The sequence below is a fragment of the Theobroma cacao genome, chromosome 3 (genome assembly GCF_000208745.1).
Source record: "Theobroma cacao cultivar B97-61/B2 chromosome 3, Criollo_cocoa_genome_V2, whole genome shotgun sequence".
NCBI lineage: Eukaryota > Viridiplantae > Streptophyta > Magnoliopsida > Malvales > Malvaceae > Theobroma > Theobroma cacao.
Window position 1 is genome coordinate 30356146 of NC_030852.1, and position 16271 is coordinate 30372416.

Here is a 16271-nt window from a genome sequence, read left to right on the forward strand (position 1 = left end):
ATTAACTCTTATAGCATAAAATTGATTTGATATTTATTTACTTACTTATTGTTAAATGAAAGTTTTTTTGATGTAAATAAAAGAATTGATGCTATATATAATTGATAATACTATATCTTGTAGTTGTATTTTTTTATAAATTATAAAAAATATATATATATCAAAAGGCATAAAATAATCTGAGATTCAAAATGAAGTAATTTGATCCAACTCAAAATGATCTAAAATTTTGATGAGCTAAAGCTCACAATCCAAAATGACTCAACCCACTTGATTGCAACGTACAGCTTTATGGCCTCTTTAAAGTGGTGAGGTAGGGTTTTATACCAATAAGTTTTTATTTATTATTATTAGATCTAGATTTAAATTTAATACATTTCTCCGTTTTATATAAAAAATGAGATATACCTGCCATTGAGACAAGATGTCAACATGAATGCAATTCGTTTTATAAAAGCTTTGACTAACCGGATCTAAAGATTCTAAACCCAAAGAAAGACGCAAAGTGGCAGCACAATTTCCACATGTTCCATTGATATCATTATCACCCTCCATCAGACAAAACTGTTGGCCCTATTTTAGATTTTTTTGTTTGAGTGAAAAATCAACGAAGCATGTGCTCATTATGCTCTGTATGGTTTATAATTGTCATAATCATTTTTTTTTCTGTTGTCAAAAACAGCGAAGAACATGTTGTACTGTAAACAAATTGATTATGTGGTGTAGTTGAACGTGATTAAAAAGAAATAAAAGGGAAATAACACAAGTCAATACGGTATTTCCTCCATTCAAAAGCCAAGATCAAGATTTCTCGTTTGAATGTTGAATTTCAGCCTTGATTATTGATAACTGTTGACACAAATTCTTCTGACCCGTCCTGCATGCAGCCCTAGAATCTTTGAAGGGGGTGGGTTCAATATTCACGAATACGTCGGCCTTCTTCCAAAGATCCGCGGGGTTTCGAGACTCACGAAAACCCAATTTCTTTCTAACGGGGAACCCTTTTTTGGGTTAAAGCAGAAGGAAGGGGAAAACAAAAGATTGTTTAGGAGCTAGGTTTTACACCAACTTCACGATGGCACGTAGATGACCATGATTTGTTCGCTAGATTGAGTCCACACTCGGTGGGTAGTTGACTGACTCCGACGCACAAACTTCCCTCAGAGGGGATGTTTCTGTTATGTGTTAACCAATCCAAGCTAAACTGGTGATGGGCAGAGCTGTGCAAATTGTTTGAATTAAAAAGTAGAAAGTCTTCATACTGGATGGATGTTCATCATAACCAAAAGCAAACAGATTTCGATCACTTATAACATCCATCCATTCAAGTAAAATGGCTGAGAAAGTCTAGACTAGGTGAATGGTGTATAATAATACTTCTTTTCAACAACAATATACAAACTATATTCAGCGTGATGATTATTACACTGGGAGTGCAGAGAGAAGAAACTCTGGCTGAAATCTCTGTAGCAATATCCCGCAAAAGGGACATAGTGGTTTTGAGACTTCTTTTACCGGAGAAGACTGGGGTGACAACCTAAAATCTATAGAATATTGGGACATCATAAAAAGAGTCTCCGGTGCAAGATTGGATGTCCATCTGTTACAACACTTGCATAGCCATAAAGGAGTAGTAGGGCACACCTGCATAGAAACAGCACACCTTGCTAATTTATGCTTCTGCCCGATTCCATCAGTGCTCTCTAAACCCTTGCAAAAGGCAAATTCTGGAGAATCGAAAGGAACTGGTGCTGAACAATAGCTACATTGCTCTTCTGCTTCAAGTTCAATGCAGTCAGTCCTGTAGTTTAAGAAGAAATTGAGACTAAATTAATAAGAATTTGGCACAATAGAAAATAGAATTTAACTTCTGCAGCCACAGTTATTATCCATAACAAGCCTAGTCTTTCAAGAAAGCCACCAGCACCAGGCACAAATGTTTTCTATAACTACAGTTTGCATGGAAGGGGTTGGTGCCCTCAAATGCTAGGTAAACATAAATGATGGCATTAATTGCAAGAGAAAACTGCATTATTTTTGTTCAGCATATTTCTGGAAATAGTATTTTATGCATCCATATATATGATCAACAAAGTCTGCTTACTAAGATGTCACCTATCAACACAGAACTATTAAAATTACTTATATATCAATTATGAAAGTAAGGATGTGATTATCGGCTTCGCATAAAACAAGTACCCAAGAGTAGCACCTCTTGCAGGTTCTAATCTCTGATGCAAGGACTTTTAGTTGCTCATGTACATGACAATTATGATGTGCAACCCACTGCTCCATTTGTGGTATACCATGAGGATACCATTGTCCAGGCTCGGGAGAACAGCTGGCTGCATTGGATGCAATACTTTTATAAGCAGAAAAACTAAAACCCACAAGCCTCTCACGAAGTTCTCTTTCGCTGCTTGCAAGTAACTCCATCCATAAATTATGTTGCTTATCTTGAGTAAAATCGGCCTCCTCTAATCCTCCTAAGTTCAACAGGTTGCTGTTTATTTCATCGGCCTTCATCTCTGATAGTAGTACCCGTCTGCAAATAATATTAAGGAGGTGCAACTGGCGTGAAGCAGCTTTAGAAAAACTTTTACAAACATGTGGCAAAATCATTTCAATAGAATGTTCCACATGCGAATCCACAAGCGACAAGGAGAGCCACTTAACCAGGACATGGTCAACGTAATGGGACGCAGACTGCTTGAAGGCCAATAATGCTGCTATAATATCCCAAACAACCAAAGGCTTATCCCAATATTCATATTGTTTTAAAGACCACAGAATATTGGACTCCCAATAAACAAGTTCTTTCTCCGAGAAACCAGGAAAGCCTTCAATATCAAACCCCAGAGAAGTATTTGACAAAATGTCCTTCTGTTGCCCACCAATCCAGAAAAATTCAACGGCAGCCTTTTGAAGCCTTGGCAAGTGAAAAGAAAGTCAATTTATAGGAGATAGAAATGTAAGGTAAACAAACAGAAATAAGCAGTCATTTTCCTTCTTTGCCCCTTTCATAACCATTTTCCCTCTTGGACCATTGGAATAATTTTTTTCTTTGCAACTTTTAGCCATTGTCTCTATGGTGAGAAGGGTTGAATTTTGTAGAACTTGCATTTGAATAATATGTTTAAACGCAAGGAGAATCAATGACTTAAAAGATTTTCAATGGATCAATTGACAACATAGAAGCTCGACAAGATTATCAGATCACAAATTTTAAACTGCCGGAGAATCATGTCCAGGTGAGAGACAACCAGGGAAAACTGAACATCTTAGCCAGGACGGTGGTTTTGGGGTATGCCCTCTATTTTGTTAAGTAGTGGCAAAGTTCTTCTGGTCTTCATTCTTAAGGGTCTTTATGTAATGATGAACTTCTTGTGATGAGTTTTTAATGATGAATTTGATACTTAACCTAAGTGTTATATTTACTCCTAAATGAGTAAATACTTAACTATTCCCTAATTCTCATACACACATGTAAAACTTAAATTAAAGATTCAAGCAAAAGTTTCATACCTTGCCTCATACATGTGGTCCAACTGATTAACATCAAAACTGCGAACCTACAAAATGAAACAGAAACAAGTCTTTTGGTTTATAAGATGTACACATTTTATAAATGAAATATTGAATAAATAGCATCATCTCTTCATATACCTGCAATTACTTTAAGCAGCATTACATAAAAAAAGAAGTTACACAATAATGTTCTCATAGCAAGACATTAATAGAAAACATAGAGTTTATATCTGGAATTGATTTAAGCCCTAAAACATCTGCATCCCTAAAACATCTGCATCATGGTTAACCACCATGATACTCTGTAACGTTAGCATGGAATGACAATGGCAATTCGTTATAATACTTTGTTCAGTATAAATGCATGATTCTGGTACTGGAATGTAAGATGGGCAGGATTGAAGAATTATTCTTATTTCTAGTGAATAACAATGATAATGATGATGGTTCATACTAGAAGAAAGTACGTTCAATGATACATGAAGCCCAGATGCAGTACAGAGGGGTACTTCATTTATGAGGGAGAATATATGAGTTCCACAATGTTCAACTGAAAGCCAAAAGAAAAAGGATATAGAATATAATAGGAACAATCTAGTAGGTAAAAAATTTTATAAATCTGCGATCTTTAAGTACACACGCATATTTTTCACCAGAGTAATTTCTGGACATGAATATGAACAAATTTGAAAGAAGCAGCTTAGCAACAAGAATGAGAGAGATTTGGGAAATGTCATCATACCATAGCAACTGCAAGATTGCTAGGTGATACCACCAGACCAAGGCATGAAATAAACACATCTGGGAGCTGCAAAGATGTTCATCACATTTCATTAAATGAACAGTAAAGAGGTAAAGGAGACCAGCAAGGGAGACATCATACATCACTGACGCTCCTCAGCCCAGGAGAACTTGAGGGAATGGCTACTTCAGTGAGGGAACTCCCACGTAAACTCCAGCTACGAACAAAATTATCCTAATATCATTCACAAAGTTAATTAATAAATAAGTAATGAAACAAGACAAATATGTAAATAAACTTATCCAGTACAAAACAACTCATAGCATTACATTTTATCTTATATACCTGCAACTCAAGAGTATACGCATATGACATATTATAACTTGTATGCCAGTACCAGAATTTCAACCAGCAATTTCCACCTTTCGCCAGCAAAAGACTTGGAACAATGACTAAGGAGTAGTATGTGGTAAAATATCTAAATCAATAAATTAGTGAAAAATACACAACTGTCCATGGCAGTGAAACTTGTATACAAGAGAAGTGTGTAATGTATTGCCATAAAAATGGTAGCAGAGATAATGGCAAGGCATGAAAATGTTTATGGCTTACAATACCTCCCTTCTTGCATTCTACAATTCTTCCATTGAAAAAAACATATGGAAAGCTTAGGATGAAAACAACTAAAAATTGGTATGTTATTAGGGCCTAAATGATGTTGTTCAACTTTTTAACCCACTTAGTTAAATGTATGCCTTGCTGCTTCAACCTGGCAGCAGTGCTAACTGTAAGCAACTTGCAAATATTTAGTGTCTGCTAGAGACATTTATCTTTAAGACAAGTATGTCTAGACAGCAAAGATATAAGGCAACATAATTGACTTAACAGTTCAGATAAAGGGATGGATGAATTGATTTAATTTTAAAAAAGTCAACAGTAGACACCCCTATAATCTCTATACATGAAAATTAGAAATATAAAAAAGTTAACAAGATATTAACTAAATAATAGTAAATATGAAGCAGCAGAACTTTACAAAGTTTATACCTGGCTGCAGCTGTACAAAAAGCATCCATCAAAAGCCCAAGCTAAACCAGTAACCTGAAGACATTTTGTCACAGATAAATCAAATGGTGAGATGCAGCAAAAAAAAGAGAATGAACAAAAGGCAGAAGCTTACAACTTGGTCATGGGCATCATATGAGCCAGCTCTATTAAACTTTTTCACAGATATGTCTCCTATCCATACTTCAAGAGCTCCAGATCCTTTGCCAACAGCCAGGAGAATTTTATGAAGCGACTGACTGGGCATAAGTGAAAGCACCGAGACTGGGACAGCATTAATATTTATAATCTATTCAGAGATTTACAAGTCAGAATAGATTTTATTGACTAATATAAACCAATAAGAAGATAAAACTGACAAAAGTAGTAAGAGCTACCACCTTCAACAGAGATAAATGAGGAGTTTTATTACCTCCTTCAATAAATAAAATGGAGCATTATTAACTTCTAATGACTTTAACAATTCTTCCCCATGCCCTATCCAGATCCTCACACTGTTGAAGAGAAGAACAAAACAAGTGCATAAGAAGTAGAAAAACAAACTTTTAGATTCTTGGTATGAATAAAATGGATAAGATTTACAAAGTTAAGTCCAGAAGAGAAGTCAGCACCTTCCACTGTCAGAAGGTATGCACTAGATTTCTAGGTTACAATTGGTATCATAAGAAACTTTATCTTAGTAAAAACATTATAATGCATCATGAGAAAAACCCATCAGTGTTGTTTGTATCCCATCACTAAAGAGCTTACCCTAGGAGGGTTGAATTTTCAGCAGAGTAAGATATCTTAATTGATTAACTATAGTTTCAACTTTCAGTCATAAGAAAAGGTTTCTGTAAATCTGATTCATTTCCTCATTGAAGGTATCATGTAACTCATAAGACAAAAAACATACATAAAAGAAGAAAACTTTTTCCTAACACCATGAGAGCATTTAACTTATATAGTAGGAAAGATGTAGACCTAGGAACATCTCTGATGCCCATCAATAGAAGAAATTTCAATACCAAAGTTATTTAAAATCTGAAACCATATAACAGCATACCTAACTCACCTCCCATCAGAACTCCCAGTAGCTAATAAAACTTGAGGATTTGAAGAATCAGAAGCAAGCAAGGCCCAACTTATAGCGGTGACCCAGGAATTGTGTACCTGAAGGATTCCAATGAGCTCCACAGCAGTAGGAGGCCCACTCTGCTCAATAGAGTAGTATTCTGGTGCATGAATTCTCCAGAATGAAATTTTACCAGACTTTGCACCAACAGCCAGCAGAGAGAAGCAGTTGGATGAATCATTTTCAGGAACCAGACACATTTCAGATGATAATTTGAGCATTGGAGACCAGGCAACAACAAGTGATGAGAGCATTGCACCATGTGAGGCATATTGATCTGCTGTTATCAAAGGTAGGCTACAAATTTCATGCATTTTCTTGGCAGATTTTCCTTTAGATTTGAAAGCGGGAACTGTCTGATGTGAACTTTTTCCTATCAGCCTGCCAGATTTAGCGTTCAGCACCTAGAAATTAAGTCACAAATAGCAGAGATAAGGTCTCGCTGGTTTTTGACCAAACCAGAAGCAAGCTAGTTTTCAAATTTATAGTGAACAACTTACTAAGCACGATTTTGGGATTAACTTGTGGAAAAGAATGCTAATTGGACAACAGAGAGATGGACAGCAGAAGAAAACTATTTTTTAATGAAAACCAGACCTTGCAAGGACCCTGTCCCTTCGCTTCAGAGGAAGGGCTGGAGCCAGCATTAACATCCTTGCTGTTTTTATAACATGGTGTTTGGTCACAAGAAGTTTCTAAGCCAAAGTTCCTGCATCACAATCATCTAAAAAAAATAAGTTAAGAATTTTAAATTATTTGATACAAGGATGCTTCATGCAATAACAAAAGTCTCAGAAAGGCTAAGCTTAGGACAACCACAAGAACCCATTTTTTTATTTTGCTCAATAACCACAAGAACCCATTAATATGTAATAAATTCAATTTTGGGTTTTGCTGGATATTCTTTTCAGTCTGATCACAACCAAGTCCTACTCCTCCTTCTGATCTTTTTCTTCTTTTTGCTAAACATCTTTTGGTTATAGGGTTCTACTAGTTTCATTGCTTTAATTTTCGTAGCATCCTTGGGCCTCATGGGGATCAAATTTTCGTCATTTGTAGGCTCACACAAGAGGAATGAATGCTACCTAATGCCAGAAGTATTCACCCTTCTCCGCTTGCACTCCTTTCCTGAAACAGAGTCTGGTGGATGGTCTGATACTTGCTCCTAGTAAAAGAAGACAAAAGCTTGTCAAGGTTGACTGAACAAATAAACATAATAAAAAATTATTTACATGAGTACATGAGATAGCTTGGTTTATTAACAGATGAAAGGACTTACATTAGACATTTCGGTGGGAGGAATGTTTGGTTCCTTAAAACTAATACTTGCAAGATAATCATAAAGCCTATCTGTTATATCCAAAACCTACAGCAAATTTGAAGAAGAGCACGTCATTAACAGTAAGAAACAGGAAAAATACAAATTAAGGTTTAACATGTTCCTCTTTATATCATCTATATCTATGAGGTATTAATCTCCACCATATCAACTTATATAGGATCTGGTTAAAATAAAACTACATTTCATCTCTGATTTTGTTATATTACTCACTACATTTCTCAAATGAACTACTAAGGCATTTGAGGATCTTCTGCACTACAGTGGCTTCAAATATTTCTTGGGTATAACCATCTACACTTGCTACATTCAGACCAAACAGACGGTACATACCTCTATCCACTCAGCAGAGAAATCACGAAAGGGAGGGCAATAAAGCTTTACATGTCCTTCTGTGGTGCACACAGCCAGCAAGCACCTATGTGGATTTACATTTCATTGGAGCAATTTTGCGAAAGTACTGATATGCAGTGCAGAAAACAAGGGGATTATGTAATGATATCTTTCAAGTTCTTACCCAGAGTTTGGAGCCATTCCAAGATTAGACCATGAAATTGATCGAACACAGGGACGAGGCTCCCGACTTAAAGTGGTGGGCAACAAACAACCAGATAATAGATCTGCAGAGACACCAAGTTAAATTATAGGTAATGTAAATGGTCAAATCCAAACCGATTTTGCATAAAACAATGATTTAAATACCTCAATCTTTTGAGGTTTATAAAACTAATTAAACTGACGAACAATTGACCCACACTGTGATCAGAATTCTAGAAACTGTAATACGAACGTACCTTCTTTTTTTACCACCCCAATGGGGTAAGGTTCACTCTTGGGAACAGTGACCAGACCTCGAGGTCCAAAGGGCAATGCCGGATTCTGAGAAAAGAATTAGTTGCAAAGTTTTTGAAAAGGAAAAAGATTGTCTAGCATCAGTCTCAATTCTTAGCAATAAAACAGTGTTTCTGCAGCACAGACGAAAGTAATCTTTTTTTTTCCTTCTTTGGTTAGAAAGTTGTCGTCAACAAAACAGAAAAAAGAAAATGCAATTCACTAGAATTCCATGGATCAAAATTCCAACTTTCTAACGGCCAAAAGGAATCCACTAAAAATTCTTGAAATCATAAGGTTTTGAAAGAAAAATCAACATAGCAACTTATAAAACGAGCACAAAGAAAAAAAAAAACTGGCTTACCAGAATGGTGACGATGTGACCGGACGCAACGGCAATTAGGTTCTCGTCGGACCAGGCGATGGAGTTCGGGTACGATGGTGAAGCCACCAGCGTTGCCGCCTGGAACCGCCAAGCCATTGCTGTGCTCTGTTAACCCAACAAGAGAAATGTATCTTGTTTTCAGATTTTATTTTTAATTGTTTGGAAAAGAGGAAGGAAAAAGTCGAAGACTTGACATAAGGAACGAAGGGAAGTTGTTTGATTGGCTGTGGAGAATGAAGATTTGGAGGGAAATACGATGTGACCTTGAAAGGGCCGTTAAGGATGAGAGAGAGAGACAGACATAGAGATCCCAGGATCAAACCCGCCGGACAGCTGATTTTTGTATTTTTTTTTAAATAAGTTGCAGACTGCGAGCGAAAAGTGAAAACCCTAGTTCGAGTCCGCCCGACGTTGGCAGAGAATATAAACTTGAGCTATTTTACTTTTTTTACAAAACGACATCGTTGGTTACGTGCCATTTAAAACGTACAACCCGGATTCCTTAATTGGGCCAGGGCTCTTCAACTGAAAAGCCAGTCGAATGGGCTTTAGCTACACCCACCATAAGATTCGCGGACTTGAATTTCAGACTTTGAGTAGGAAGAAAAGGAACGAACCCTAGCTAGTTAGCTAGGCAGATTTGACCAGGTTCGAGCACCAAGCTCCATCAAGCTCCGGTTTTATTCCGCCTAGGAGACGTTAATTTACTCTCATCGGGTCCGCTCCGCTCCTCCCAGCTCTCAATTCTTCGGTACAATGTCGTTGGCCTTCTATTGCTTACATGTTTACCAGATTTTTTTTTGAATCGTCGTTTTTGTTGTTATTTTTATTGTTATAATCTGTTAAATCACTCGCCGGTAATTCGGGATTGGGTTAATAAATCGGAAGCTACTTTCAATTTTGTAGTCAAAAAGAAGGGGAAAAACTGGGAAATGTTTCTGTATTTTCCAGGGGATTGTTTTTCTTCAATGTAATTAAAAAAGAGATATGAGTAAGGTAAATGAAATAATGTGTGTGAAAATCTTACCTCATCTGGTGACACGCATGCTTTGTTTATGATAGATGTCAAGCGCTTGGACAAATAAGAGCTTTGCAATGATACATAGTGGGTATAGAAAGGGAGTGGGAGAATCAGGGTGGAGTTTTGGGTATTGGTTTTTTTTATAATTGGAGATTGTTGTTGCTACTTTCTGAAGCTCTGGCAAAATGTTCATGGGAGGATGAGGAGACCAAATTAAATTTCAAATTTTGTAATAGCTTGTTGGAGCATCTTTGGAGCAAATGAGCAATGGAGCCTGTGGAGTACCGCTCACAATTGGAGGAATTGCTCAGTTGGTTTGCTTCATGGTTTTTGATTCTGCAATAGTTTTCGTTATTGTCGGAGTAGATGCTGATGATAATGGGATATGTGCATGGATAGAGTTTCATGATTTTTCAAATTGGGATTTTTGTTTCTTTATTTATTTAGTTCTGTTTTTGTGTGTGCAGTGAGATATTTGTCATTTTTTTCTGGTATTGGAAATGAGTGGTCACTTCTCTCGCACAATCTATGTTGGCAACCTACCCTCTGATATTAAAGAATGGGAGGTTGAAGATCTGTTCTACAAGGTATGTGTTGAATTTACTTTTTCACGATGCCTTTTCTATATGAAAGAATAAATATAACCTTTTTGTCAGTTGTTTTGAATCACAGCATTAATATATGTACTTTGGACTTGTGCTTGATTTTAATAGAATTCTCCTTGATTTATATATCACAGCATTAATGTATTTGAAAAATCTATTTACTTTTGGTTTTTCTTTTTGCTCAGCGTCTATTTACTTTTGGTTGATAATAGTTGTCTAGTAACATTTGTTTCTCTTATATAGTATGGTCGTATTTTGGATATCGAATTGAAGATTCCACCACGCCCTCCATGTTATTGTTTTGTGGAGGTATGTTTTTCGTCTCATTTTTCAGTGAGGATGCTTAAATAAAAAGTAACAATTTCTTACTAAATTGTGTTTGTTCCATAGTTTGAGAATTCCCGGGATGCTGAAGATGCAATCAGGGGTCGAGATGGTTATAACTTTGATGGTTGTCGTTTGAGGGTAATAAGAGGCTCTTGTTGTTTTCTTGTGTATTCTGTTGATATATACATTTTTTCCTGAATGGAGTTTCATTGTAAATGTTGTAGGTTGAGCTTGCTCATGGTGGTAGAGGACAATCCTCCAGTGATCGTCGGGGTGGGTACGATGGGGGTAAAGCTAAGTTTGGCATCTCACGCCATTCTGAATATCGAGGTCCATCTAGTAGTTGAACTGTGTCATGCCTGTAGTTAACTATCTGGTTCTATTTGAGCTAATATATGATTCTAATGTACAAACATTTTGTTGGCCCTGCAGTTATTGTTCGTGGGCTCCCTTCTTCTGCCTCCTGGCAAGATTTGAAGGTTTGAGAACTTCTAAAACTCAAAACAAATTTTAGGCTTTCTTAGTTCTGCTGTAATTTTTACCTATTTGTAAATTCTTTTCAGGATCACATGCGAAAAGCTGGCGATGTGTGTTTTGCTGAAATTTCGCGTGACAGTGATGGTATGACCTAATGATTCATATTAACAAGCTTTTACAATTTGTAGTTTACCTTATATACTTGGTGCTTCCTCAGTTTTTTCTTTTTCTTGTTTTCTTTCGATTGATGTTCACATGTCAAATCTTGCCTTGTTTTAGCTCTATTAACTCTGAAATGTTGCTAGTTGATTTTCCTATGTGGGGCAGACTTGTAACGAATGATGTTCAAACTGGCGATGTTTAGAATTATAAGATCTGTTGTTCTTGCTCAACTACTTTCCTGTTATATGCATCTAATTCTGATTGTTTTACTAGTTGTTTACTTCATGTTTTGAATGGATTGAATTAGTTATCGTGTCCTCTTGGTTTTTCAAGTGAATGGGCTTAGTTCTTAGGCCTTCATGATTTTGAATAAGTTTTCATATATTGCCTCTCTCTGTTCATTCAGGGACATTTGGTATTGTTGATTATACCAATTATGATGACATGAAATATGCTGTAAGTGGTTTAAAAAGAACTTCAACTACCTCTTTGCCATGAATTTGTGCTTCTCTAATGCTTATAATCCAACTGACATGTTCTAACATTATGCAGGTCCGTAAACTTGATGATACTGAGTTTAGAAATCCCTGGGCAAGAGCTTATATTCGGGTAATCTGCTATGCATCATTCTTTTGTTACTTTTATTATTATTATAAGGATTTTGTTATTATTTACTGTTGTTGCTACATTGTCATCCTCATTGTTTTTAAATTGTTAAGTGTTAGTTAGTCCCGTAGACTTTTATGAACAAGGACTATTCTGTTGTCTATGTGGCTGGATCCATGGACGTTTTGAATTGCAAAATTATAAATCCTATTTATGCATTGTTGATGCAACTGAGACTAATGCTTGTACTTTGACAAAGTAAACACATGAATCAATACTGTCTGGCCATCCCTCCATCTTACCCTTTTATCTATTTATTCCATACCCTCTGTTTCTCCCTGGAACCTTACTCCCTCTGAAAATTCTCACCAGTTACATTTGCAAAAGATTTCTGGCACTGTGACCCTCACTATCTTGGATATGTGGATCCACAGCATTATTTGTGGATTTTTTTCCTTCTGTTATGTCTACATTCTGGAATTTTCAAATTTGAGTATCTTTTTGATAAGCCTGTGGTGTTTATTTGTTCATTCATTTGGATAGGTGAAGAGATATGAGGGCAGTCCATCCAGGAGTCAAAGTCGAAGCCGCAGCAGAAGCCGGAGCGTTAGAAGAGACCGGAGGTATAAACCCTTTTTTCTTCTCTTTTCAATCTTTTTCATCTCTTTTCTTTAAAAAATAATTAAATGCATTTTAAACTTCCTACCTTTTTCTCATCCATTTTCTTTCTCATATGCAGTAAATCACGGGAACGATCTCTGTCCAAATCACCAGTTAAGTCCAGATCTGCATCTCCTGTTAAGTCATCCAGGTAATTGGGCTCAATTTGCTGTTGTTTCTTTGCCTTGTTATTCCGTTTCGCTGTTTTCCTTACCTTTTAGGAAACCTTTTTTCTGTTCATTGATTCAGAGCAAGATCAAGATCAAGGTCAAGGTCAGGATCACCGGATAAGGTAGGTTAATTCTGATGTCTGATATTTGTAAGGCACATAAGGTTGACTGGCAAACTGGCACCTTAATGTTGGGATAATGATGCTTTCTTCCATACACATCCCATAATCTTTGTGTTGCAGGACAAAATATGGAAGATAATGCATGAATGTGATTAAACATGAAATGCAAGCTAGACTTTTTTTCAGATGGCAAGTTTGAAGTTCACTCTGGTTAATCTTATTTATGTGGCTGATTATCTTTTCAGGCACGATCGGTTAGCCACTGATGCTCATACAGTAAAAGTAAGAAGGCCAGCGTTGCTTGCATGAATGGAGTTTACGGGGAAAGTTTTGTTGCATGTCTGAGCAGAGTATTACCGGATACTGTCTTTGGGGACAACCTAGGGATTAGCCGTGTTTGTTGGTAATGACGCGTTAATTTGTGTACACTGGTGGATGAACTGAGCTTAATCATTTTCTCATTTTGATAGTATAACATTTTTCTTTAAAATTTTAATTTACTGATCTTGCTCCGTCTTGTGACCCTTTAGCAATCATGTAAGACTGCACTTTGTTGGTGTTTTCTTTGGTTATTAATTTATAATTATATTCACGAACAGCATGCCTCAGGTTTAATTTGGTTGTTACTTTTATTACTTTATTTTGTTAACATACAAAATGGGAAAGTAGTATAATTTGAGATAAAAGTTAAAAAAGAACAAAGGATGCGATCCATAGTTTGTTGATCATTCATTGGATCATGCGACTGCCATTACGGTATGAAAGCATGAACAAAACCATCAAACGTTGAGGATAATCTAGACATCAAAAGAAAATTTGATCCCATCCATTATCAATGAATTGTAGGTAAATTTTAATAAACTTTTAGTTTATTTGAAACGTTCCAATATATGTATATTAAAGTATAGAGAGATTCAGATTTTACTTATTTAGTTACCCATATACATCTAAATTGTAAGACGCCTTTGATGGATTGTAGTTTCTAATACATGTTTTTAGTAGTAAGTGAATATGTGGGCCAGCAATTTCAGCCATGGAAACTTGCAAGGAAAGCTGCTGGCCCAGAGCATACTAAAAGCCCAGTTCTTTCTCAACCAAAACCCTAGACCTCTCAGCATCAGGATTCTCTGCCTCTCTCCCTCTCTCTCTCTCTCTATATATATGGTATCGTGCGCCTTGTCTAAATCCGCCAAACCTTCAAGTCTCGACGCCTGTTGCGAAGCAACTCCAAGCAAACCCTAGCGCTTCTGGTATGTTCCCTCATTTCGCTCTAAATCTATCTTCTCTCATCGTTCAGTTTCCATTTCGTTTAATCGATTGCTTAAGAATGTACTATTTATATCGATCTCGCAGATTTACAGTTGAAAATCTTGGGTACAATGGCCACCAGTGAACTCGCCTGCTCTTACGCTGCTATGATCCTCCACGACGATGGAAACTCAATCACCGTAAATCCACTCCGTTTCAATCTCTGAATAACTATTTCAATCTTTATTAATATTTCCTTGTTGTTTTCTTTTTATCAGTATATCATCTGATCCTCTTTTTTTTCTCTCTCTCTTTATTTATTTTTAATAATATGATGTAGGCGGAGAAGATAGCGACTGTGGTGAAGAAGGCGAACGTGGCCGTCGAATCTTACTGGCCAAGTCTTTTCGCCAAGCTCCTTGAGAAGAAGAGCGTCGATGATCTTATCATGAACGTTGGTTCCGCTGGTGGTGGCGCCCCTGTTGCTGTTGCTCCTTCCGCTGGCGCCGGTGCCGCCGCTGCCCCCGCTGCTGAAGAGAAAAAGGAAGAACCAAAGGAAGAGAGTGATGATGACATGGGATTCAGCTTGTTTGATTAGGCACATCTTCCAGTTTGGACTTTCTTTTCTTATTTTTTTTCCCGGAAAAACTAGGACCCAACTCAAATGTTAGTTGAATTTTGTTTGAAGTGTTGAGAATTCTTAATTTACATGACTTTTTTTTTTCGGAAATTGAAGATATCACATGATGGATCTTGCTTGGTTTAACTGTTATTCTCTCAATATTGTTGATTGTTTTTGTGTTGATTCAGGTTTAGAAATGTGAATTGTCAGCTTTGTTTGAAATTCTGAATTCATAACATTCCTTATAATAACAGTCAAGGAAAACCCTTTTATATTAGAATGTTGCAAGCACCAGTGTAACTGGTATTGAATGAATGGTGCAAAATAGAGTAGAAGATATAAAAATAAGATGATCTCATGGAACCCATTACCCATGATTTGTAATTGCATGGGAATGGCTGTGATGACTCAATTGTAAAACTCAGGCTTTAGAAAAGCAGTTTAGTGCAGTTTAGCCAGTGGACAATTCTAATGTTAAGTACCTTAGCAAATTAGCATTGATGCTTTGTAAAGCATTGATAATTCTAAGCACTTTTATGTTGTGTTTTACTCCTATGTTTATTTTTTCGTGCTGCCTTTTTCTCTATCCTAGGACACAGTTTCTATGTCTACCTGAATGGTTGTTTGCGTTTGGAATGAAGTTGTGTGATGAGATGGCATCAACGAGGGTGTAAATAGAGGATCTACTGGGATATTGATTTCTGGTTTTGCGATCAGTAATTAGAGAACTTTAGGGCAACACCGTGAGAGATGGAGAAAAGAGGCGGGTGACCTCATGTTTCAGCTTGGAGTATTTATTTGGTATTGTCATCGTGGCTTTGTATTGTAGTGTAATTCATAGTGTGTTCCTCTGATTACGGTGAATGAATGTGGGGATTGAGTTTTGCTGTTTCCTGCTAGTAGCATGATTTTTATCATGATGCTATGTCATTTTCCTCTCTGCTTCTAAATATTTGGGCTTTGCAATTTGTCAGAGATTGTATGGTTTGCCATATATGAACATGCCTCATAAACTAGAGGGCCCAAGAAAAGAACCAAACCGCAAAAGCTCATCATTCATCAATGTTCATCACCCGCATTTGGTGGTCAGCCAGCCCATTAAGCTCATCATAATAATGCTTTTTCTCCTCATTGTAGAATACTGATAGAGTGAAAGTCACAGTGTCAGCTTCTTGTTTTCTTACAGAGCTCATTTTCAGGTTATTGTGTTGTTTGAACTGTAGTTTGTGTCGAGTTTAGTTCCTATA

At 36.7% G+C, this 16271-nt stretch overlaps 3 protein-coding genes across 6 annotated transcripts; 2 read left to right on the plus strand and 1 right to left on the minus strand.

Annotated features, from left to right (window-relative positions):
• On the minus strand, nucleotides 1339–9384 carry LOC18605852. The gene is made up of 16 exons (XM_007039132.2): nucleotides 8984–9384; nucleotides 8583–8667; nucleotides 8306–8408; nucleotides 8122–8206; nucleotides 7729–7815; nucleotides 7535–7614; nucleotides 7047–7158; nucleotides 6390–6853; nucleotides 5748–5829; nucleotides 5451–5624; nucleotides 5318–5371; nucleotides 4412–4504; nucleotides 4271–4336; nucleotides 3526–3572; nucleotides 2213–2929; nucleotides 1339–1801 (listed from the first exon to the last, which is right to left on the minus strand). Exons 1-16 carry the CDS (start codon nucleotides 9098–9100, stop codon nucleotides 1423–1425), a joined length of 2745 nt encoding a protein of 914 aa, XP_007039194.2. The 5' UTR covers nucleotides 9101–9384; the 3' UTR covers nucleotides 1339–1422.
• On the plus strand, nucleotides 9547–13750 carry LOC18605853 (serine/arginine-rich splicing factor SR34A). 4 transcript variants are annotated; one of them, XM_018118419.1, is made up of 14 exons: nucleotides 9547–9755; nucleotides 10067–10339; nucleotides 10493–10612; nucleotides 10874–10939; nucleotides 11021–11095; nucleotides 11182–11287; nucleotides 11390–11436; nucleotides 11521–11578; nucleotides 12003–12052; nucleotides 12149–12205; nucleotides 12746–12825; nucleotides 12942–13013; nucleotides 13112–13154; nucleotides 13400–13750. In XM_018118419.1, exons 3-14 carry the CDS (start codon nucleotides 10526–10528, stop codon nucleotides 13418–13420), a joined length of 762 nt encoding a protein of 253 aa, XP_017973908.1. In that variant the 5' UTR covers nucleotides 9547–9755; nucleotides 10067–10339; nucleotides 10493–10525; the 3' UTR covers nucleotides 13421–13750. The 4 variants fall into 4 exon arrangements, with proteins under 4 accessions (XP_017973908.1, XP_017973909.1, XP_017973910.1 ...); XM_018118420.1 differs by having other exon boundaries at nucleotides 10067–10335; XM_018118422.1 differs by having other exon boundaries at nucleotides 9565–9755; nucleotides 10201–10339.
• LOC108661092 (60S acidic ribosomal protein P1-like) lies at nucleotides 14264–15168 on the plus strand. Its single transcript, XM_018116902.1, has 3 exons — nucleotides 14264–14404; nucleotides 14508–14602; nucleotides 14743–15168. The coding sequence occupies exons 2-3, from the start codon at nucleotides 14534–14536 to the stop codon at nucleotides 14998–15000; spliced, it is 327 nt and encodes a 108-aa protein (XP_017972391.1). The 5' UTR covers nucleotides 14264–14404; nucleotides 14508–14533; the 3' UTR covers nucleotides 15001–15168.

Excerpts from the sequence above, each read along its gene's own strand:
- LOC108661092 (XM_018116902.1), top strand. The coding sequence starts at position 14,534 with ATGGCCACCAGTGAACTCGCCTGCTCTTACGCTGCTATGATCCTCCAC. Across the intron at positions 14,603-14,742 it reads ACGATGGAAACTCAATCACC|GCGGAGAAGATAGCGACTGT; the intron begins GTAAATCCACTC and ends AATATGATGTAG.
- LOC18605852 (XM_007039132.2), bottom strand. The coding sequence starts at position 9,100 with ATGGCTTGGCGGTTCCAGGCGGCAACGCTGGTGGCTTCACCATCGTAC. Across the intron at positions 8,668-8,983 it reads GTCACATCGTCACCATTCTG|AATCCGGCATTGCCCTTTGG; the intron begins GTAAGCCAGTTT and ends TTCTTTTCTCAG. Across the intron at positions 4,505-5,317 it reads TTTTGTACAGCTGCAGCCAG|GATAATTTTGTTCGTAGCTG; the intron begins GTATAAACTTTG and ends GAATGATATTAG.
- LOC18605853 (XM_018118419.1), top strand. The coding sequence starts at position 10,526 with ATGAGTGGTCACTTCTCTCGCACAATCTATGTTGGCAACCTACCCTCT. Across the intron at positions 12,206-12,745 it reads GGGCAAGAGCTTATATTCGG|GTGAAGAGATATGAGGGCAG; the intron begins GTAATCTGCTAT and ends TCATTTGGATAG. Across the intron at positions 13,155-13,399 it reads GGTCAGGATCACCGGATAAG|GCACGATCGGTTAGCCACTG; the intron begins GTAGGTTAATTC and ends TTATCTTTTCAG.